Source organism: Gossypium hirsutum, chromosome D12, assembly GCF_007990345.1.
Source record: "Gossypium hirsutum isolate 1008001.06 chromosome D12, Gossypium_hirsutum_v2.1, whole genome shotgun sequence".
In the NCBI taxonomy this organism is placed as follows: domain Eukaryota; kingdom Viridiplantae; phylum Streptophyta; class Magnoliopsida; order Malvales; family Malvaceae; genus Gossypium; species Gossypium hirsutum.
This window is the reverse complement of record NC_053448.1, coordinates 6944776-6967181: the sequence shown is the minus strand read 5'-3', so window position 1 is coordinate 6967181 and position 22406 is coordinate 6944776. Positions and strand designations below refer to the sequence as shown.

At 35.3% G+C, this 22406-nt stretch overlaps 1 protein-coding gene across 3 annotated transcripts; it reads left to right on the top strand.

Moving 5' to 3' along the window:
• The first annotated feature begins 191 nt into the window (after positions 1-191).
• Positions 192-21953, top strand: LOC107945210 (ABC transporter C family member 12). Of its 3 annotated transcripts, XM_016879096.2 has the most exons (27): positions 192-331; positions 842-1188; positions 1355-1533; positions 2126-2165; positions 2661-2817; positions 3634-3748; positions 3833-3913; positions 4066-4090; positions 4603-4659; positions 4970-5035; positions 5397-5471; positions 5600-5707; positions 11768-11902; positions 12406-12512; positions 12608-12701; positions 13233-13400; positions 13697-13837; positions 15708-15908; positions 16029-16127; positions 16218-16370; positions 17102-17490; positions 18008-18188; positions 18336-18659; positions 19431-20187; positions 20478-20599; positions 21130-21375; positions 21621-21953. In XM_016879096.2, exons 2-27 carry the CDS (start codon positions 856-858, stop codon positions 21813-21815), a joined length of 4548 nt encoding a protein of 1515 aa, XP_016734585.2. In that variant the 5' UTR covers positions 192-331; positions 842-855; the 3' UTR covers positions 21816-21953. The 3 variants fall into 3 exon arrangements, with proteins under 3 accessions (XP_016734585.2, XP_040964276.1, XP_040964277.1); XM_041108342.1 differs by lacking the exons at positions 192-331; positions 842-1188; positions 1355-1533; positions 2126-2165; positions 2661-2817 and adding an exon at positions 3169-3191; XM_041108343.1 differs by lacking the exons at positions 192-331; positions 842-1188; positions 1355-1533; ... (3 more) ...; positions 3833-3913; positions 4066-4090 and adding an exon at positions 4291-4356.
• Positions 21954-22406: the final 453 nt, after the last annotated feature.

Genomic DNA, 22406 nt, shown 5'->3' with positions numbered 1-22406 from the left:
CTACATCTATTTTTGACTTTGTAATTTTTTTCATGTATGATTGTCGCTACATCTATTTTTGACTTTGTCTTGTCTCTTTGTCAGCATCATCCCCATCCCCATCCCCATCCCCATCCCCATCCCCATCCCCATCCCCATCCCCTACGTTTTATTTTTTAAAATAATCCAGCCAACCTCTTCTTCTCTGATTTATTGTCAAACGATATATATACATGATTAATCATGCATCCCAATTACCGTAACCCAGAATCCTAGATTCCTTGAAACTCTCATAGCTTTACTACTCAAAGCCTTTCAACTACCACAACACTGTCCTGTCCTACAATTACAGGTATCCATCTTTGTTGCTCTCGTTATTTTTCAGACTGACTGCAGGAAGAGGGAACTTGAATCACAATTCTGAGCTTTGGGATTTCATATTGCTTAGAACTGGAACAAGTTTAATCGTTTAAAGTGCCACTGAGACTTTTGTTGACGTAAATATTTTTTTTGGTCTGAATGGGGACGATTATTGAAAACATAGAACTTGAATCTTTAATCACTTTAATAGCATAGATTGAAATGGTCATGTCTTCCTTTATTCCAAATGTGGTTTTATTATGTTGGAATCTTGGTTGGATTTTTTCTTTCTTTCCTTGTATTATTCGTGTTTAGGTGTCTACAGTTCTCATTTACTACAAAATTTTTTTTAATTTTTAAGCACGACTGCCGCTTTCTTTTCTTCAATGTAGACATGACGTTTTATTAAGTCCTTAACTATGCATAAAATTTCCTGTTACATTTCAAATCACGTGAAGCAGAAGATGAGTTCAACAAATAGCTAATCGATTTTGTCTTTCAGAGTGGTGGTTAGTGATGGCGTTTGAACCATTGGTTTGGTATTGTCAACCAAAGCAAAATGAAGCTTGGACAAAACTAGTTGATGGTGCTTTTGGTGCATACACACCTTGTGCTATCGACTCTGGTGTGTTATTCATTTCTCACTTGGTTCTTCTGGGCCTGTGCTGTTATCGTATATGGCTAATTAAGAAGAATTCCAAAGTCCAAAGGTTTTCTGTGAGTCCAGAATACTATTGCTATATACTTGGTTTTTTGGCTGGTTATTGTACCGTTGAACCAATACTAAGGTTGTTGATGGGTAGTTCGATCTTTAATTTAAACGGAACGACTGGCCTTGCTCCCTATGAGGTAAGTTTCTGTATTTTTAAGTTTAATTGTTGGACTATTATAGCTTTAAAAACAGACCAGTTGTTTCTTTTGCTGAGTTTATTTGCTTATTTCATCCAATTTATTTACTCTATTTGGTCATGGTAAGGTGTTACCATATTATGTTTTATAATTTACGCTCTTGCAGGTAACCTCTTTGATCATTGAGGCTACAACTTGGTGCTCTGTGCTTTTTATGATAGGACTGGAAACAAAAAGTTACATCCGTGAGTTTCGGTGGTATGTGCGTTTTGGAGTTGTTTATGTTCTGGTTGGGGATGCTGTGCTTCTCAATCTCATTCTTCCAGTGAAGGATCTGCACAATAGGTTAGATTCCTCCCATTCCTCAATTTAAGTTTATTGACCATAAGCCGCTTTAAAAAAATAAAATTCCATAAGCATTTTTCTTTTCTTTTTCTCGAGGGAGGGGGGGTGCAATATAAGCAAAAAGCTCTTTATATGAATCTATAATCCTTTTCTCATATACATGCTCTTTTTAAGTCTCATCCTATGAATATTTTGGGATCAGTTTGTCAGTTCATAAATCTCTAAGCAAAAAATACCTTTCTGGTTCTGGAATAGTAATATATTAGGGAGAAGGTCATTTATCTTTTCTTTTTTCTTCTCCTTTTATACATACCAGTATTTCTAGAAGACCCACCATCAGCAGTAATGATTCTTTTAGCTTCTAAAATTATGTACTAAAGAAATTTGACCACAGGAAACTATTTTGGATCATATAGAAACTTTCATACTTTTGAGAACAGTTAAGTAGTTGGAGATATGGACTGATATCATTCAAAGGAAAAGGCTTTTTTGAAGCATATCTTTTTTATTTCTTTTGCCTGACTAGATAAAATATAGTCCATTAAACTGTGTAAACAGAACACATCATTGATAAGGTTATTTGCTCATGCAGCTACGCATTGTATTTGACCATCAGCACAGTATTCTGTCAGGTTTGTTCTGTATATTTGCCTTTTTCCATTTTCGTTTTTTTCTAGTATCTCTATAGAAGTAGTCTTTACCTGCTTTTATATTTGCCTTGGTGCCATAATACCTCTCCTAGTTTTACGAACCTCTTGAAGTCTGGCTAAAAGCTGCGTCACTAGCAAGTTGTGCAGTACAAAAACTTAACGAAAATTAAAGAGAGACAATAACTCTCTCTTTTTATCTCTCTGGAATTATTGGCATCACCTCTTTTCCCAAGCATTCATCACTTTAGCTGCTAATGTCTCAATTTAGGTTGACATGAATTAGTTTCATTTTAATTATTATAGATTTAAATTAATCAAGTTGAAGCTTTTGGTCAAATTTTAATACTTGGTAGGGTGGTCTAAATTTAAACCCTTTGGGACAGAAATTTGGACAATTTCTTTGACAATGAGTTCTAATGATTTTTGTCTTCAAGTCTTTATGGCAGTTTGGTTTATTGTGCTTATTTTCCGGTGTAGGTTTTATTTGGGATTCTTCTACTTGTTTATTTTCCTAATCTCCATCTCTCCCCTGGGTATCGTTTGATTGAAAGTGATTCTCTTGATGATGAAAAATATGAACCACTTTCTGGAGGAGAGCAAATATGCCCTGAGAGGCAGGCCAGCATTATTTCAAGTAAGTACTTTGATTGAGAGATTATGATACCACAAGTTCAAAATTACAAATGCTGCAGGTTTGCTAATTATTTTTAGAAAAGTATCATTTAGATAGAACTATAACTATGTAATTGCTGCGCTAGACTGTACATAAGGACAGATGTTATATTAATATGTGCAAGTAATGGGATTGGGATGTTCTACATTGTGAACAGAATGTATATTTATATTATATATTATGTGTGTCTGTGTGTATATGTATGTCTGCATTTCCTTTATCCGAGTAAGTCCTCTGAATGTTTGGTCCTGGTACTACAAGTTCAAAGAGTTCAATTGATTTCAGGTTTGCTGGTTATTTGTGGAAAAGAACCATTATGATGGAACTATAACTAGGTAATGACTTGGCTAGTCTGTCAATAAGATAATGATATGTGCTAGTCTTGGATGTTCTTGTCAAAAGAATCTATATACTCTTTATCAGAAGTTTGGCATCCTTGGTCCATGTTGCGTGGAACTCGAGAGAAGTGTCGAACATGATTACGTGTTCATCCGTTGCATTTGATTCCCCCCCCCCCGGGCCACATAATATTTGAAAGGTTTAGGGCTTGAATCCCCACACACATGTCCAGTGTAAGGTTTCCAATAATTGTCTAACATGGTATTTAGGGAAAAGTAAATAGCCAAAGCAACATAGTCCATTTATATATAAAGACAGATATTAAATGTTTTCTATGATTTTCGCAAATATAAATTTTGCTCAAATCATAGGTAAGTGATGCTTTACTATGAACTTGTGAGCTTCTAGTTCAAAGTTTTACGCAATATGATTTGACAGGAATTTTTTTCGGATGGATTACTCCACTAATGCTGCAAGGGTATAAAAGACCTATCACTGAGAGGGATGTTTGGAAGTTGGATACATGGGATCAGACCGAAATACTGATTCATAAGTTAGCATTCTGTCACTTCCTTGCATTTGCTTCCACATGATAATGCATACAATCACTCAAAGATAGCAATTTCTACCTCTACAGATTCCATAGATGTTGGGACAAAGAAGCTAAAAGATCTAAGCCATGGCTTTTGAGAGCACTGAATAGTAGCTTGGGAGGAAGGTTAGTCAACTATGTGGTTACACTTTTCCCTTCCTTTATAATAGTGGTAATGACTAATAAGAACTTATGCATCCTGAAGAATTCCTCTATCAAGTCTAGATGTCATCTTGCCTTACCTATATTAACTATTTCTCTATAAATGAATCATGCAGGTTTTGGTTGGGGGGTGTTTTCAAGGTAATGAGCATGCTATTCGTATTTCTCATGGAAATTAATTTGATGATAAATTATTAAGTTATTTGAATTAAGAGAACAGGATTATATTTAGGTGATACATGTTTCGTGTTTTGTGAGCTCGAAATTTTTAGTAATTATAATTTATTTTATACATGGTAGGTGTTTTTCTTCATTTATCTACGCCATCTACTGTATTGAAGAATTTTGCATCCTTTACCATATGTGTTGTAGCTTAGATGCTCCTTCAGTGGCCACTATTTGAAACGGTAATAAATTAAGTTTTGCAACCCTCATCCTGTTCATGAGCATGAGTCTCGCTTATGCTAATCTCGACCAATAATAAGTCTTAGCCATTTTGAGTGTGCATATTTTCTATAGATAAAATGTAGAGTTTTCCTACTAGAAAGTCATATTGGAGACTTAGCATTTCATGATAATATGACTAAATTGTCTAAAGAATTTGTAACAAACTTTTGAATGCTGGCTTATGAATTCCTATTTGCACATTGCAGATTGGATGTGACCTTTGTCAGTTTGCGGGGCCTATGTTGTTGAACCATCTCTTACAGGTTTATGTTTATTTTCCTATTTCCTGGTTAAGGCCTAATTAAAGAAATGACCTCTTGTATCTATTTGTTTATTCTGCTATAGAAGAGAAATGTTGATTTCAGATTCAATAACCCTATAGTTCTACTGAGGATGTATGTATTTTAAGAAATTATAGAAATTTTAAGTAATAACAAGTAACACAAAGATTTTTCTCTGGCCAAAGTAATACTGTGGTAGACAAATTTTTAATTTTTCATCATTTAGTGATGATTCTACTTTGTCATTCTGTGCTCTGTGTTAAATTTATAATTCTCTTGTTATGGTCTGCAGTCTATGCAACGAGGTGACCCAGCATGGGTTGGTTACATCTATGCCTTCTTGATGTTTCTTGGAGTGGTATGGTCCCAATTTTGTGTTTCCATATCTGGATTTCCTTTTTTAGTATAAACCTGGATTCTCCCAGTTTAGAGTTTTCTTTTGTACAAATTATTTCATAGCATAGCATTGTATATGTTTTTTGCAACAAACCTGAATATTGTGGTCTGTTTAACTCAAGCATTTTATTCATGCTTTCTCTCATTTCTTATGTAATATGAATAGCTGTGTTGCTATCATTGTCTTTGTCCATATGTTTGTTTCTCTTCAACAAAAGAAGAAGGCTGTTGCTTATATTAGCTATTCATGAAAGTTCAAAGAAGTGATGCCGTGGAGAGCTTTCTTCTGTTCTGATAATGTGACTTATTTCGACTTATTTCAGTTATGTGTTGTACTGCTTGAGGCTCAGTACATGCAGAATGTTTGGCGTGTTGGTTTTCGTCTACGATCTACTCTGGTAATATAGTTCCTTCCTCCTAAAATAGACACAAAGAAGCACATGGAGCCTCTTTTGCTTTTCAAGTAGAGGCTGAGTTATCCATTTCAAATTGGTGACTTAATTGCATTTTACTGTTTCTGTCATAGGTGGCAGCTATATTTCACAAATCTTTGAGATTGACTCATGAGGCTCGCAAGAATTTCCCTTCTGGAAAGATAACAAATATGATTACAACAGATGCTACTGCACTTCAGGTATGGTCCATGTCTGATTGTTGTGAAAATGGAAGTGTTAATCGATTCGAAGAATGGTGTATTATGCATTTAGAATCAAAGTCCATAAAGACAAAGTACAGTATATTTTAGAAAATTTTTAGTAAATATCCTGTTATATTTAAAACTTTGCCTTATGTCGGTACTTTAAGAAAGATGATGATCCGTTGACAGTATCAAGATGAATACAAAAATTGCTGTTGGAACTAAGAAAATAGAATGAGAGATTTCAGAGAAGCTTATGCAAGAAGCATCAATGTCTTGCTGAACAAACAAGAAAATTCAGCTTAAGAACTTGAGTAAAAAACTTGAGTAAAGACCAGAAATTGAAGAAGAATTTTCTAAAGATTTTGTTACATTGAATTAAGGCATAATGCCATTACATATACCAAGCTTTTCAGCTGGTCAAAATAATACAAAGTTACCTAAACATCTATCTAACTCCACTAAGTAGCATTGTAACTTGTTAAAACAAAACTTGCACACTTGGTAAAGCTGGTTTATCAACTTAAACATTACCTAATTACATCAAGTACAATGACAACTTAGTTCAAATCAGACTAAGTAACAAAACAAACACTTGAAGTAACCAAAATGAATCAGCAGCATGAGCTTCAGTTGCAACTGCATGGCTCAGCAGCTTGGTCTACTTCTTGTGCTGCATGGAAGTTAGCTTCAACACTCTTCTTTGGCTTGCATGTTGCATACTCCTAATTTGGTTCTTAAAACTGTAAATTTTGACACACAAAGAGGCTTTGTCAAGATGTCAGCAAGCTGTTCTTCAGAATTGCAATGAATCAGTTTCACCTCTTGAGCTTGTTCCATTTCCCTAACAAAATGAAACTTAATCTTGAAATGCTTGGTTCTCCAATGAAAAACTGGATTCTTTGCAATTGCAATAGCAGATTGGTTATCACATCTGATCTCTGTTGCTTTCCTTTGGTGTAGATTTAAATCTGCCATGATTTTCCTTAAACAAATTGTTTGGTTAACAGCTCCTGTAGCTGCCACATACTCTGCCTCAACTGTTGATTGAGCAACAACAGTTTGCTTCTTTGAACTCCAACAAAAAATAGCTAAACCAAGGGTAAACAGATATCCTGAGGTGCTCTTCATATCATCTATCGATCTAGCCTAACCACTATCAGCATATCCAAGCAGCTTCATGCTATCAACCTTGGTGAACATCATTCCAAAGCTCAGTGTACCTTTGATGTACCTGAGAACTCTTTTGGCAGCTTGGAAATGCCTCACATTGCAGCAATGCATAAATATAGACAACAGACTTATAGCAAACATAATTTTTAGTCTAGCAGCTATCAAGTAGAGCAAACATTCAACCAAACTTTTGTAGGTTGACTCAGCTATCTTCTCGAAATCACCTTGGCTGGTCAGTTTTTCTCCAATGGCAATTGGTGTGCTGCTTGTTTTGCAGTTCAACATTGAGAATTTGTTCAGAATTTTCAAAGCAAAAGCTTTTTGACTTAGGAAAATTTCTTGCTGAGTTTGCGTCACTTCCATGCCAATGAAGTAAGTCATTTCTCCTAAATCAGACATCTCAAACATGCACTCCATTTTGTTTTTGAAATTTGCCAGCATATCATGGTTTCCTCCTATCACCAGTAAGTCATCCACATATAGGGAGACTATAAGCTGTGTTTCATCACCCTCCTTTTTCACATACAAGGTTGGCTCACTAATGCTTCTCTCAAACCCCAAGCTTGCTAGGTAAGTGTCAATTCTATCATACCAGGCTCTTGGTGCCTGTTTTAAGCCATACAAGACCTTTTTCAGCTTGTACACATTGTCCTCCTTGCTTGCAACTTTGAAATCTTCAGGCTGTTTAACATAAATCTCCTCATCAAGAAAACCATTGAGGAAAGCAGACTTTACATCGAGTTGATGAATTTTCCACTGCTTTTATATAGCCAAAGCAACTAATAACCTGATTGTGTCAAGTCTGATCACTAATGCAAATGTTTCAAAGTAGTCAGTGCCAAACTTTTGATTGACTCCCTTCACAACTAGTCTTGCCTTTAGCTTGTTCAGAGTTTCATCAGCATTGTGCTTGGCTCGAAACACCTATTTTACTCCTATGACCTTCCTGTTGGCTAGTCTTGCAACTAGCTCCCATGTATGATTCTTGTGAATCATGCACATTTCATCAAGCAAGTCATGTTTCCATCTTTGTTGAGCTTCAGCTTCTTCAAAGCAGCTTGGTTCAATAGTAGTCACTTCATCCCTCTCATATATTTCACTCAAAGGTCTGGTTCTTCTGACTGGCTCATGGTCAATGCCCATTTCAGGACCATTTTGATTAGCTTCAGTCTGATCTGTCATCAAGTCTTCGGCAGCAGTCTTTGATTCATTTTTATTCCAGTTTCAGCCTAATTTCTCATCGAATACAACATCCCTGGTCACAAAGACTTTATTGGATGAAGGATCCAAAACCCTATAGCCTTTCTTGATACTGTTATATCCTACCAGGATGCCAGGTTGAGCCTTCTTGGCCAACTTGTCTCTTTTTACCGCTAGAACATGTGCATAACATATGTAGCCAAAGACCCTTAGGTGTGCCAGTGATGGTTTAATCCCAAACCAGGCCTCAAATGGGGTTTTATGAACCAATGCCTTGGTTGGTAGCCTGTTTTGGTTGTAAATTGTAGTGTTAATTGCCTCAGCCCAAAAGGTTCTAGGTAAATTCCTCTCAAACACTAGGCATCTTGTCATATCCAGCAAAGTTCGATTCTTTCTTTCACTAACACCATTTTGCCGAGGTGTGTAAGTGTTTGTAAGCTGGTGCTTGATGCCTGCTTCACCACAAAAGCCCTGAAATATTACTGAAGTGTACTCTATGCCATTATCTGACCTTAATATCTTCAGCTTGCACCCTGATTCTGTTTCTGCTACAGCCTTGAATTTCTAAAACACTGAGGCTACTTTTGACTTGTGCTTTAAGAAGTAAACCTAGCAAAACCTCGAATAATCATCAATGAAAAGGATGAAATACCTGTTATCATTCAAAGACTGTGTCTTCATAGGGCCACACACATCAGTTGGACTAGCTGCAGCTTTTCTAAAGCTCTCCAGGCATTGTTCAAAGGAAATGACTGTCTAGCTTGCTTTCCTAGCTGACACACTTCACAAACATCTTCATTCTCAACTGATTTTGTGAAGTTTTCAACCAAGTCTTTTTAGGTCAGCTGAACCATTGACTTGTAGTTGACATGACCTAGCCTCTTGTATCATAGCTTGGATTCATCCAAAGAAGCTGTATAGGCACTATCTGAACCCTTATTCCAGTCCACAACAAAACTTCTGTCAGCCATGGTCACTGACATGAGTTTCGATCCACATGGATCACTGATCAGGATTTCTTTGCCTTTGAACACTACTGAATAGTCCTTTTCTAGCAACTAAGCTATACTAAGTAGATTTCTATCAAGTTCAGGCACAAACAAGACATTTGAAACAAGTTTGATACCTGTGGGGGTGTCAATTAGCATATCTCCTTTGCCTTCTGCTTTGATAAAGTGTTCATTGCCAACTTTCACCATTGTATTGAAGGTTCTGTCTAAGTTCTTGAAAATAGCAGCATCAGGAGTCGTGTGGTTTGTGCAACCACTGTCTATCAGCCATCCTTTTGTGGCTTTTCCTTTGGCTGCTGAGTAAGAGACTGCAAAGACTTGCTCTTCCTGGTCACTACCTTCTTCTACCACTTGAGCTTCAGCTCTAGGATGTTGAGGCTAGTTTTGCTTCAGCTTGCCTTTGTTTCTGCAAACTTTCTCAAAGTGGCCCATTTTTTTACAGACTTTGCACTACACATCAGACCTAAACCAACAATTTTCTCCTAGATGACTGAGCCTTTTGCAGTGTGGACAAGGTGAATATCTTCTTCTTGCTCCATCTCTTCTAGGCTTGTCAGACCAGACTTTCTTCCCCTTGTAGCCAGAGAAGCTAGAGGCAGGTCTGCTTTTGGCGTGGAAGGTATCTTCTTGATGCTCCTCTTATTTGCTGGCTCTTCTTTACTCTTGAGCATAAAGAGCATTGATTAGCTCAGTTAAAGAGATGCTTGTCAGATCTCTTGAGTCTTCAAGGGAAGAGATCTTGGCTTCATATCTTAGGTAAGGTTGCAATGACCTTTGCCACTATTCTTGCTTCACTAAACTGGTCCCCAAGCAATCTAATGCTGTTCACAACAAACATAATTATGTCTGAGTGTTGCTTCACTATTTCTTATTCCTTCTTCTTCAAATTTTCAAGGTCTCTTCTCAAATTCAAGAGTTGTTGCTGTCTTGTTCTTTCAGTCCCTTAAAACTCCTCCTTCAGCTTATCTTAGTCCTGCTTTGGTGACTCACAAGTCATGATCCTTGTGAAAATCACATCAGATACACTGTTTTGGATGCAAGACATGGCCTCGTGTCTCTTGGTTCTTTCATCTGTGTGCTGCCTGATATGAGCCACAGTAGGATTGGCTCTTAGAGTTGCTGGTTCAACATCCGAGTTAACAATCTCCCACAAGTCAAATGCTTGCAGGTAGGTCTTTATTTTCACTACCCAAATATAGTAGCCTTCACCATTGAACACTGGTGGTGGAGCTAGAGAAAATCCAGATGAAGACATGATTTTTAGACTTGAAGAATGACAGGTCCACTAAGAAATAAGCTCTTGATATCAATTGTTGAAACTATGAAAACAGAATGAGAGATTTCACAGAAGCTTAATCAAGAAGCATCAATGTCTTGCTGAACAAACAAGAAAGTTCAGCTTAAGAACTTGAGTAAAAAACTTGAGTAAAGACCAGAAATTTAAGAAGAATTTCTGAAAGATTTTATTACATTGAATTAAGGCATGATGCCATTACATATACCAAGCATTTCAGCTGGTCAAAATAATACAAAGTTACCTAACCATCTACCTAACCCTACTAAGTAGCATTGTAACTTGTTAAAACAAAACTTGCACACTTGGTAAAGCTAGTTTATCAACTCAAACATTACCTAATTACATCAAGTACAATGACAATACAGTTCAAATCAAACTAAGTAACAAAACAAACACTTGAAGTAACCAAAATGAATCAACAGCATGAGCTTTAGTTGCAACTGCATGGCTCGGCAGCTTGGTCTGCTTCTTGTGCTGCATGGAAGTCAGCTTCAACAATGGCACTTGAGCCAAAGTTCATTGTAGAATGTTGCCATTGATATAATCGATATAACTGTCAACTGAAATTTGAGATTTTGAAACATCTAGCGAATATATTGGCCATTTTGGTTACAAAAGTAGAAAAATTTGAGTGTGGATTTATGATCTTTAAATCAGAATTGTTCACAGGATGGGTTAGGTTTGGACTAGGCTTAAGCACGATATTACCACACTTTATACTTGCCCAAGCTTGGCCTGGTTCGAAATATGAGCCTAAAATTTTACCCAGGTCCGCGTATATTTGTAAATGACTAACCCAAGCCTATTTTAAGCTCCTCTATATTTTTTTTTAAAATTTTTTTTGAAAAAAATTTATATTGCTTTTAATTTAATATTTAATAATTTAATATACTTTTTTATTTATTAGAATTTTATGTATAGACAACTTAACATTTTTCTAATTTACATTATAGTATTATATATTACCATAAATCTAATTTTTATAACCCGAGCCATATTTTAACAAGACTAATTTTTTTGCCCAAGCTCATTTTTCAAGCCTAATATTTTTGCCCAAATCCTCTCAAATTTTGGGTGAGTAAGCCGGTCCTTGAAGAGGTCTAGTTTAAACTAAGTTAGGTTTTTTTTTAATAGTGTTAAAAACAATATTCATGTTAATATATGGTAGCTTCTTCTATCATAACTTGTTGACCTAACAAGAACATAACATGGGAGGACATCTATATTGTTATGATCCTAGACCAAAATGTGCTTAACATTTGCAAGTTGCAATTAATCTTGTATTTTGCGTCCATCTTTTCTCCATTTTTTTTATTCTTCCCATGTTGGTTAGAGAGTTGATCTGAACTATTATTGATACTACTTTACTTTGTTTAGCAAATATGCCAACAACTTCACGTGTTGTGGTCAGCTCCGTTTCGTATCATTATTTCCATGGTTCTTCTTTATCAGCAACTAGGTGTTGCTTCACTTCTTGGATCAGTAATTCTAGTTCTCATGGTTCCACTGCAGGTACAAATCTTTATTGCCTTTTTTAATATTTTATTGAAACTCTTTGTTTTTAATTGTTTCCTACCCTTTTCAATTCTTGAAGTGATAGATTTCATTTTCTTAGCAAAGTGAGAATTTACTTGATGAAATTGATGCCAGTCATTGTAATCATTTTCTGCCAGCTTCCCATATTTAAGGCTGTAGTTAAAGCCCCTTTCTCTGGAGTTAACATAGCAGTTATCTCCTTAATTCATTCAGACTACTTATAGATCAGAGAGGGAAAGAAAGCAAAAAGAGCATGAGTGGTGACATAGGTAGAAAAACCAAATCATTGGATTAAATCTTGTCTCACGGAGAAGTCTGCCAGTCAATGCAAGTTACTGTGACACTCAAGTTGGGAAAAATATTTTCGTGGTTTGCATCTATTATCTTCTTTTTTTGGTTCCCTGCAAGATGAAATTATTTAAACCATCTTTGTGATGATTGATCATGCCTTAACATTACCTCTATTTATTTGGGGACAGACCATTGTGATTAGCAAAATGCGAATAATGACCAAGGAAGGACTAAAGTGGACTGACAGGAGAGTCAGCTTTATGAACGAAATTTTAGCTGCTATGGACACAGTGAAGTATGGTTGAATTTAGAAAGCATTTCCCTTGGATTTTCAATATATTTTTTTCCATTTGATATTGCTTATTGGTCCTATGCTTGGAAAATTTTCAGATTTTATGCATGGGAGAAGAGCTTTCAGACAAGAGTTCACAGTATACGAAATGATGAGCTGTCTTGGCTTCGGAGAGCTCAGCTACTATCTGCTGTATGATATTTGAAATTCTAGTCCATTTTTTCTTTGCATGTGTCTTTGCCATATGAAATGCCAAAATAGAGTATGAAGTTGCCAGTTGCCATGTAAAATCAACGAGTGTACTTCCTTTTGCACCGGAAAATGTAACACCAACCATAAAATTTACAAGTATGCCTTCACAACTTGATTTGAGGGAAAATGTGATTATGGTTGTAATCATTCATAATCTCAGATTCCCTGTTTTAATCCAGGTTATGGGAAAGATGGCTTACATTATTGCTACCTTGTTTTTGATTTATAATAAGTTGTGACACATACTCGTGATCTGTTGCTACATTAGTATCTTGGCCCATTATACAAAATGCTCGCAAAATGAACATGGTCAAAAACTCATTTCTCTATGTAGCTGATCTATGCATGTTGCACTAGCTGTTCACATACTAGCAATCAAGCTACATGAAGTATTCATGTGTTTTACCACACAATTTGAGTTTATTTATATTTTTTATTATTTATTTTCCATTTAACTTCTCTTTCTTGCAGTTTAACAGTTTCATACTGAACAGCATACCAGTTGTTGTGACAGTAGTTTCATTTGGGACATTCACTTTGCTTGGTGGGGATTTAACACCGGCAAGGGCATTCACATCACTTTCGCTCTTTAAACTGCTACGATGTCCTCTGAGCACACTTCCTAATTTGTTAAGTCAGGTTTACACATTACCTCTGAAGACACGTTTGCTTTGATCTATTGGCTAGACTACAAAACCAGTTAGTCACTCAATAACTTAAGAGCTATTTGATAAATATAATGAGTTTATGGTAATGAAAGGAAAGTAAACTTAAAGAATTTAATAATGCACGTGATTTTTTGTTGAACCTTATTTGTATTGTTATGCAGCTGCAACAATTTTCAAGGTTTACTTGTCATTAAGTTCAGTAGGATTGCTAAAAGATTCAAAATAGTTTCAGTTGTCTATTTGACAATCTAAAGCTTGGTTTTTCAGGTCGTAAATGCAAATGTGTCATTGCAACGTCTTCAGGAGCTTTTCTTAGCTGAAGAGAGGGTTCTAGCACCAAATCCACCTCTTCAGCCAGGGCTTCCAGCCATCTCAATTAAGGATGGAAACTTTTCATGGGATTCAAAGGTCATTCTAAAGTGTTATTCTTGTTTTTATGTTGTTTAAATTTGGAGTCATCTGCTTTGCTAAAATGGAACTTTTGCATTTAGTATTGCTTGTGAAGGGTTTAGCGATGATCACTCAATAAATTTAGTCTGTTTCATACTCTGCGAGAATAGAAAGATTGAAATAAAGTTTTAGATATTGTCTGTGTGAAGGCATCAGGCTGAAGCATTATAGCTTCGGATATTACATAGGACACATTGCTTTAGCAACAGTAGTAATGGAAGCAACACTAAAACACTACTACTATCCTTTACAAAAACATCTCTTTGTGCCCCTATAAGTTAACTTATAGTAAATTACAAGTCTGTAGAAATTAAGGTGATATTTTGGAGGGCTTCCTATTAGAAATTTTCATGGGCCACGTTACTCGTCTAAGCTTGAAGGTTTACTCAAAATTTGAGAGCGTTTGAACAAAAATATTAAGTCTAAAAAATGGGTTTAGACAAAAAAATTAAGCCCATTTAAATATGAGTTGGGCTCAAGCTTGTACATTCAAGGCCTAAGCTTGGTTTAGTCCGTTTTCTAAGTTTGTTATATATTATGTTATTTATATGTTACGTAATTTCTAATACATAACAATTAAATATATAGTAATAAATAATATTCTAACATAAACATTCAAAAAAATGTTAAGATTCCTATATAAAATTTTAATAAATGTAAAAAATATAAATGCATTAATATTAAAATTTAAATAATATAAATATATATTTTAAAAAATTAAAAAAAATCTGGATGGGCCTCAAATGGGCTTGGGTTGTTATTTACAAATATAAATATGTTTGGGTAAAATTTTAGGCTCATTTTCGAACTGAATTTGAGCAAGCATAAAGTGCATTAACATTGTGTTTAAACCCGAACTGACCCATGAATATCTCTAATTTCTATTGTATTAGATCTTTAAATTCTAGGTACTATTTTGGAAGGCTTCCCATTGTTTTAGATTTTTAACACTGTTTGGTTAAATATAATTAAAGAAAGAAAAAGAAAAGAGAGTAGGGGAATGTTAAAGGAAAATATATATTTAATTATTGCTTGGATAGTTAAAAATTATAAAGGAAAGTAAAGGAAAGGAATTCTAACATCTTTTGTTTGGGTAAACTGTGAAAAGGAATGGAAATTATTTATTTTACATGAAATTTCCAAATAATTAATAACAAAATTAAATTAAATATTATAGAAAAATACGAATATTCTTCATAAAAGATAAAAACTAATGATAAGATTGTTAAATTTTTAAATACAAATTTAATAAATATAGACCTAATCTTCTAAAAAGATTAAATGCAAATATAAAAATAAATTGTTAATAATAAAATCTTTGAAGGACAAAATGGATTTTTTACATAATCCAAATTGTTTTCTGTTTCTTTTCCCCTCACCCAACTCCCGTTGCTTTCCCTTGCTTAATCAAAATACGTCATCCAAACAAGGGAAAGAATTATCCTTTCCCTTGATTTGCTTAACTTTCCTTTATTTTTAAGAAATCCAACCATGCTGTAAAAGGGTATAACCCTTATAAATGGATTATAGCTATTTTCTTTCACTGAATTTGGTACTTCCGTCGTATATGGAGCACCTGACTTGTCCAACTTCATCACATGCCTATTGACTTAAAAGTGATCCCAGAAGGGCAGCTTATTTAAAAAATTGCGACTCTTTGACTATTGCTTAGGATAAAGTTGACTACTATACTAAGCAGTGTAGTCTCTGTAGGTTGTGCTTTCCCAGCATTATAATTAGGAAGTTCTTGCATACTTATCATCAACATTATTGATATTGCAATGTAATTCTGTCGTAGATAAAGACATTTTTTAGATTTTCTTTCCAGGCAGAGAAACCTACCTTATCAAATATCAATTTGGAGGTGCCAGTTGGCAGCCTGGTTGCAATTGTTGGTGGAACTGGGGAAGGGAAAACATCACTTGTATCAGCAATGCTAGGGGAAATACCTGCAGATGCTAATTCAAGTCTTGCAATAAGAGGGACTGTCGCTTATGTTCCACAAGTTTCATGGATTTTTAATGCTACTGTAGGTTGCAGATTGCTTACATTCTTCATTGATATTTGATTCCATTTCAAATTTTAGCGTTCTTTGGAAATGGAAGTTTCTACTACCACTTGTTTCTGACCTTCAAACTTTATTTCACAGGTTCGTAACAACATATTGTTTGGGTGTAGCTTTCAACCTGAACGGTATTGGAAGACAATTGATGTTACAGCCCTGCGGCATGATCTTGACATACTTCCTGTTAAGTGAATTTAATACATCTACTTGTCATTTCTTTTGATTATTTTGAATGTCTCCATAACTAATTAACCATTGTATACTGGGCTTCAGGATCATGATCTTACTGAGATCGGTGAAAGAGGGGTGAATATCAGTGGTGGGCAGAAGCAGAGAGTTTCCCTGGCTAGAGCTGTCTACTCCAATTCAGATGTGTATATATTTGATGACCCTTTAAGTTCCCTCGATGCGCATGTTGCACAGCAGGTAGTCTATCTACTCTGATCAACATTTAATATCTGTCACATTCTACACTGATCATAGTTCATTTCGCAGTGCTGTAGAACAGGAAATAGATGCTTATCAGACTAGAATGTGACGATCTATATTACTGCAAAATGCGAGATTAGTTTTAAGGGTATGTTTAAGGATTAATCAAGGTCAAAAGAATTGAAAATTGTCAGAGCAGTTAAAGTTTGGATGAGATTTGGTGTCGGTTTAAAGTTGAGATGAAGGAATTAGAGCAAAAGTGCTGAAAAGTAATATGATGGTAATTCTTTTTCTTATATATTGACTCCTAACCCTGACAAGAAATTGTTGAACTAGTACTTCTGGTCCCGCAAGGAGGCTCTAATAAAAACATGGCTTAAATAGCTTCAGGCCATAATTAAACTGAATAAGACAAACCCATTAGAAAACGAAAAAAAGAAGCAATAATCTGAATAAGTTGAGATCAACTTTGTCTTCTGCATAATACCAGTGTCCTTCAAGGACCCCCCCCCCAAAAGATAAAAATAATTCTCAGCAAACTCTTCTTTGGAAAATGAATTAACTATTGGAAAATGAATTAACTATCTCTTCCTTTTAAGAGAAAAGCTTTTTTCAGTTTCTATCAGGATGTATTTTCAACTGTAAGGGGTGATCATCCAACTTTGTTTGATCCCCAAGGTGGGTGCTTGAGGCTATGCCATATTGATCTCATCTGAAGTCATTTGCAGGTTTTCAGCAGATGTATCAAGGAAGAGTTGCAAGGGAAAACCAGAATACTTGTCACAAACCAGCTACATTTTCTTCCACATGTAGACTACATCCTCCTTGTTGCAAATGGTGTAATTGAGGAAGAGGGTACCTTCGAGGAGATCTCCAAAAATGGAAGGTTATTCCAGAAACTGATGGAAAATGCCGGAAAAATGGAAAAACAAGAAGAAAAGGATGATGGGAAAAATTTTGACCTGGAAGACTTGAAACCAAATTCAAATGAGATGGTTGAGATAAATGAGCTGCAAAAAAATGCAAATCCTGCAAAAAGAAGAAACGGAAGGAAAGCTGTACTTGTAAAGCAAGAAGAAAGGGAAACAGGTGTTGTCAGCTGGAATGTTTTGATGAGGTAGCATGGACCAATCTTTGATTTTATAACTACAACTTTATCATTCTCCGGCCTTTTCAATAACTTGATTTTATTTATGTTTCTTTTTTTTTTTCTAAAACATAAACTCAGTTGGGAAGAACTTCCTTTGTCAGCTTCTTTTGGTTAATGGTGTCTGTCTCTCTACAGCAATCAAAATCGAAGAACAATTTCCAAGGAGTCAAAAAGTTTAGTGCTGGCAGAACTAGTGTATAAAACTTGAAGCTCCTTTATATCAAGTTCACTGAAAAAGTAGTACAACAGTAGTGTCTTGCATCCTACAAATGATACCTACTTTTCACTGATCATTTGCTAAAAGTTTTGCCCATTGGACTTATGGCAGTGCTCTTTTGTTCTTCTTGAGTTTTAACTCTTCTACATTTGAACTCACATGTAAAACGCAATGAACAACTTATTAATTCATATGGAAACCCTGAAGAAATTAGAAGTTATATCAATTCAATTCGATATGAGCATAGGACTGATTTTCATTTTGCAGGTATAAGGATGCTCTAGGCGGCCTATGGGTGGTAATGATACTCTTTACATTCTACTTTTCTACTGAAGTTCTTAGAATCTCAAGCAGCACTTGGTTACGCTTTTGGACAGATCAAAGTACTTCAAGTAGTTATCACCCTGGGTACTACATTGTCATATATGGTCTCCTAGGATTTAGTCAGGTAAGCGTTTCTTTTTCTGTAGCTAATAGATGATTTACATTGGTATTCATTTGCACTTGCTGTAATGACAGATTATGATGATACCCTCTTTTACCTTCCATTTTAGTACTTATTATAATGAGTTATTTACCATTTTAATGAATTCAGGTAACTGTGACGCTGACAAACTCTTTTTGGTTGATCACTTCAAGTCTTCGTGCAGCTAGAAGATTACATGATATGATGCTAAACTCCATCCTAAGAGCTCCAATGTTGTTTTTCCAGACCAATCCCACTGGGCGTGTAATCAATAGGTTTTCAAGAGATCTAGGTGATATAGATCGTATTGTTGCTAATTTCATGAATATGTTTATGAATCAGTTGTGGCAGCTTCTCTCGACATTTGCACTGATAGGCATCGTGAGCATATTTTCATTGTGGGCGATAATGCCACTTCTCATCTTGTTTTATGCAGCCTATCTATATTATCAGGTATGTCCAATAATTTTCAGTTTCTCATCTGTTTTAAGCCTTGGGTTTTTATGTTTCTTAAGTGTTGAGAATGCACAGCACATTGACTTTCCACCATCATAGGGTGCATTCATTTTGTGGATAATTTAGTTTCCAACTTGGGTCTAAAATAAGCAAGTGTTCTACCTCTGTTGCATGCACTTCAAAATATTATGGTGATTATTACCTTTCATTTAGTGTGTGTGTGGATGAATAATTTAGAAAAGGGATTTCATTTCTAACAATGTGTTGAAAATACCAAAAATGATTTTTTTTTGTGTCTGTGTGTAAAATTAAGGACTTTCAAATTTTACTTGGAATTTCAAAAATGAATTCAAGCAACTCAAAATTTTCATTCAAAATCTTCTTTTTTTAATTCACATGACCTCACTACAAAATAAAAAAATTAAACCACGAAATCATTTTATTAATGTTAGTATATATTTTATATTGTCAAAATAACATTGACATATTTTTACAATTCTAATGATATCCATATTGCATAATTTTCCATACATATATGTATTTTTTGAATACCACTAATTTTCTTTATAATTTTTTTTAATCATGAAATTCCAAAACTTAATTTTCTTTAAATTATTTATCTAAACAAAATAATTACAAATATTAGCATTTTGAAATGATGTATTTAAAATACTTTAATTTCAATTTTGTTTGAAATTTTAAAGTTGTCTATCCAAACTTAATGCATCTTTGCTCCGGACAAGTCTCAATGATCATTTGCAATGGCAGATGACATCTCGTGAAGTGAAACGCTTAGATTCGATTACCAGATCGCCTATTTATGCACAATTTGGAGAAGCTTTAAATGGTCTGTCATCCATTCGTGCGTACAAAGCTTATGAACGGGTTGCTAAGGTTAATGGCAAATCCATGGATAACAATATCAGGTTCACCCTTGCAAATTCAAGTTCAAATCGTTGGCTCACAATAAGGTTAGAAACGTTAGGAGGCCTTATGATTTGGTTGACAGCAACCTTTGCAGTTCTGCAAAATGGAAAAGCTGAAAACCAGGCAGCATTTGCGTCCACGATGGGTCTACTTCTGAGCTATTCTTTAAATATCACTAGTTTATTGAGTGGTGTTTTAAGACAAGCAAGTCAAGCTGAGAATAGCTTAAATGCTGTGGAACGTGTAGGTTCATATATCAATTTGCTTTCAGAGGCTCCAGATGTAATTGAGAGTCACCGTCCTCCACCTGGTTGGCCTTCATCTGGTTCAATTCAGTTTGAGGATGTTGTCCTGCGGTATAGGCCCGAACTTCCCCCAGTCTTATGTGGATTGTCATTTACTACTTCTCCAAGTGAAAAGATAGGGATAGTTGGAAGAACTGGTGCAGGAAAATCCAGCATGCTGAATGCACTATTTCGGATTGTAGAACTGGAAAAAGGAAGAATCTTGATCGATGGTTGTGATACTTCGAGATTTGGACTCTCAGATTTGCGAAAGGCTCTTAGTATTATACCACAATCACCGGTTCTTTTTTCAGGTACTCACTTTAACTTTTGATTATACTAGGTGAAGTGCGTGGCTTAATCTTTAAAATACCTCGTCAACCCTATAATTCTTTTTTTATTCAAGTTTTCTGAAATAATTTTCTGTCAAAATTTTGACCAATGCATTCACTTTTCTCTGTTTGAATAATAATACCTTCAGGTAGGGAGAAACATTCTAGAGTGAGAATTTAAAATATTTCTGCTTATTTCCTCGCTATTTTCTAATACAATATCTCCTACGATTGAAATTTCTCATTTTCGTAGTCATATTTAATTCATTCAGGAACTGTTCGATTAAACCTTGATCCATTCAATGAGCACAATGATGCTGACCTTTGGGAGGCTTTAGAAAGGGCGCATTTGAAGGATGTAATCAGGAGGAACTCTTTTGGTCTGGATGCTGAGGTATTCAAATAGAAAAGGAAACGGTTTCTAATTGTTAATCTAGAGAGCTAGTTTTATTGATTAGGACTGCCAAAATAATAATTGTGATGTATGTTTCTTGAACTGTCTCCCACAGCTAACTGCTAATCTAGAAAACTAATTTTGGTGTTTAGGGCTACCAAAATAATTATAGTGATGCGAGTATGTTTGTTGAGCTATCTCTCGGTTAAAACTTAAAACAACTAAAAATGATTAAAATGGTCGAATAACAGGCTTAAATTATCGTAGACGTCTTGTTATATAAGGCATCTTTTCTTTGTCGTTTATTGTATAAAATATGAGCATGTAGCTATGCTCATGGAAGTTGGAGTATAATCAAGTGTTCAGGTAAACAGTCATAACTCCGTGCCTGTTAAATTGGTCATTGTGTCTAAAGTAAGATTACATTTAACGTTTTTAACCATTTATATTGGAAAAAGTTTTTTGTATATCGTTTGAAACAAGAGAAAGGGAAGTGTTGATGAAAGAATTCTGCTCCATCCTTGTTGAAGGTCTTAGAGAGTGGGGAGAATTTCAGTGTTGGGCAGAGGCAATTATTGTGTCTTGCTCGAGCATTGCTGCGAAGGTCAAAGATTATTGTTCTTGATGAAGCAACAGCAGCAGTGGATGTTAAGACTGATGCTTTAATCCAGAAAACCATTCGCGAAGAATTTAAATCTTGCACGATGCTAGTTATTGCTCACAGACTAAATACCATCATTGACTGCGACCAGATTCTTGTGCTTGATGCTGGTCAGGTGTGCCTTCTCACTCGTTGTTATTCTTGGATATTTCTGGTTCTTTTTCTTTCTTCGATTTTCCCTCCTGTTTAATATACCTATTCTAGCTCTACAATATCCTTAAGGCAAGATTGACTCTTTTCCAGGAATGGCTTGGCAAAGTCTAGCTTAAATATACAAGAACTTTTTGTATGCTATGATTAAGTCTTCTTTGGATTGGGAAATTACGGGTGACCAGATAACTTCTGATTCTGTTCTTTCAGGTTCTAGAGCACAGTACTCCAGAGGAACTGCTAGCTAATGAAGAAAGCGCATTCTCTAAAATGGTTCAAAGTACAGGGCCTGCAAATGCTGAATACTTACGAGGCTTAATTTTTGGAGGTGAGGAGAATAGGTTGAGTGGAGAACATGCCATACGTTTAGATGGTAAACAATATCATAGAAGGAATAGGATTTAGAGTTTTAGACTTATTATATTAGGTTTTTTATTTCCTTATAAACTCTAAATTAGGAATTCTATTAGGACTTTCCTTTTGTAATTAAGAGCCTATAAAAAGGCTGTCAATATGGAATAAAAAGCAAGCAGTTTATTTTTATCACAAACGTTAATTTGGGAAGGGGCTTCAGTCAAGGACGAATCTGCTTTTTGAGTAACCATAGATTGAAGTAAGAATTCTTTCTCGTCTAGACCTGTGACTAAACCCTACGCCAAGGCGCATAACAACTTGGTATTGGAGTCAGCGGTCATGGGTGATGAAAAAACTTTGACAGCCAAGCCGGAGGCATTCATATAACAAATAGCTATAAGGCAACAAGCATTAGAGGAGCAAATGGCGAATTTATCTCTTTTGGTCCAAAAGACAAGGAAAGGGGATTTAGAGAAAAATAATGAAGAACAGGGCAGCAGTGGAGGAAAGAAAAGAAATTCATGTACAACCAATTTAGCCCGGGGCCCAAACCAAACAAAAAAATAGAATCTATTTACAAACCAAATTGACCCAACTAAATTTTAAAAACCCTAAAAGCCCAATGGCCCAACAAACTAAACA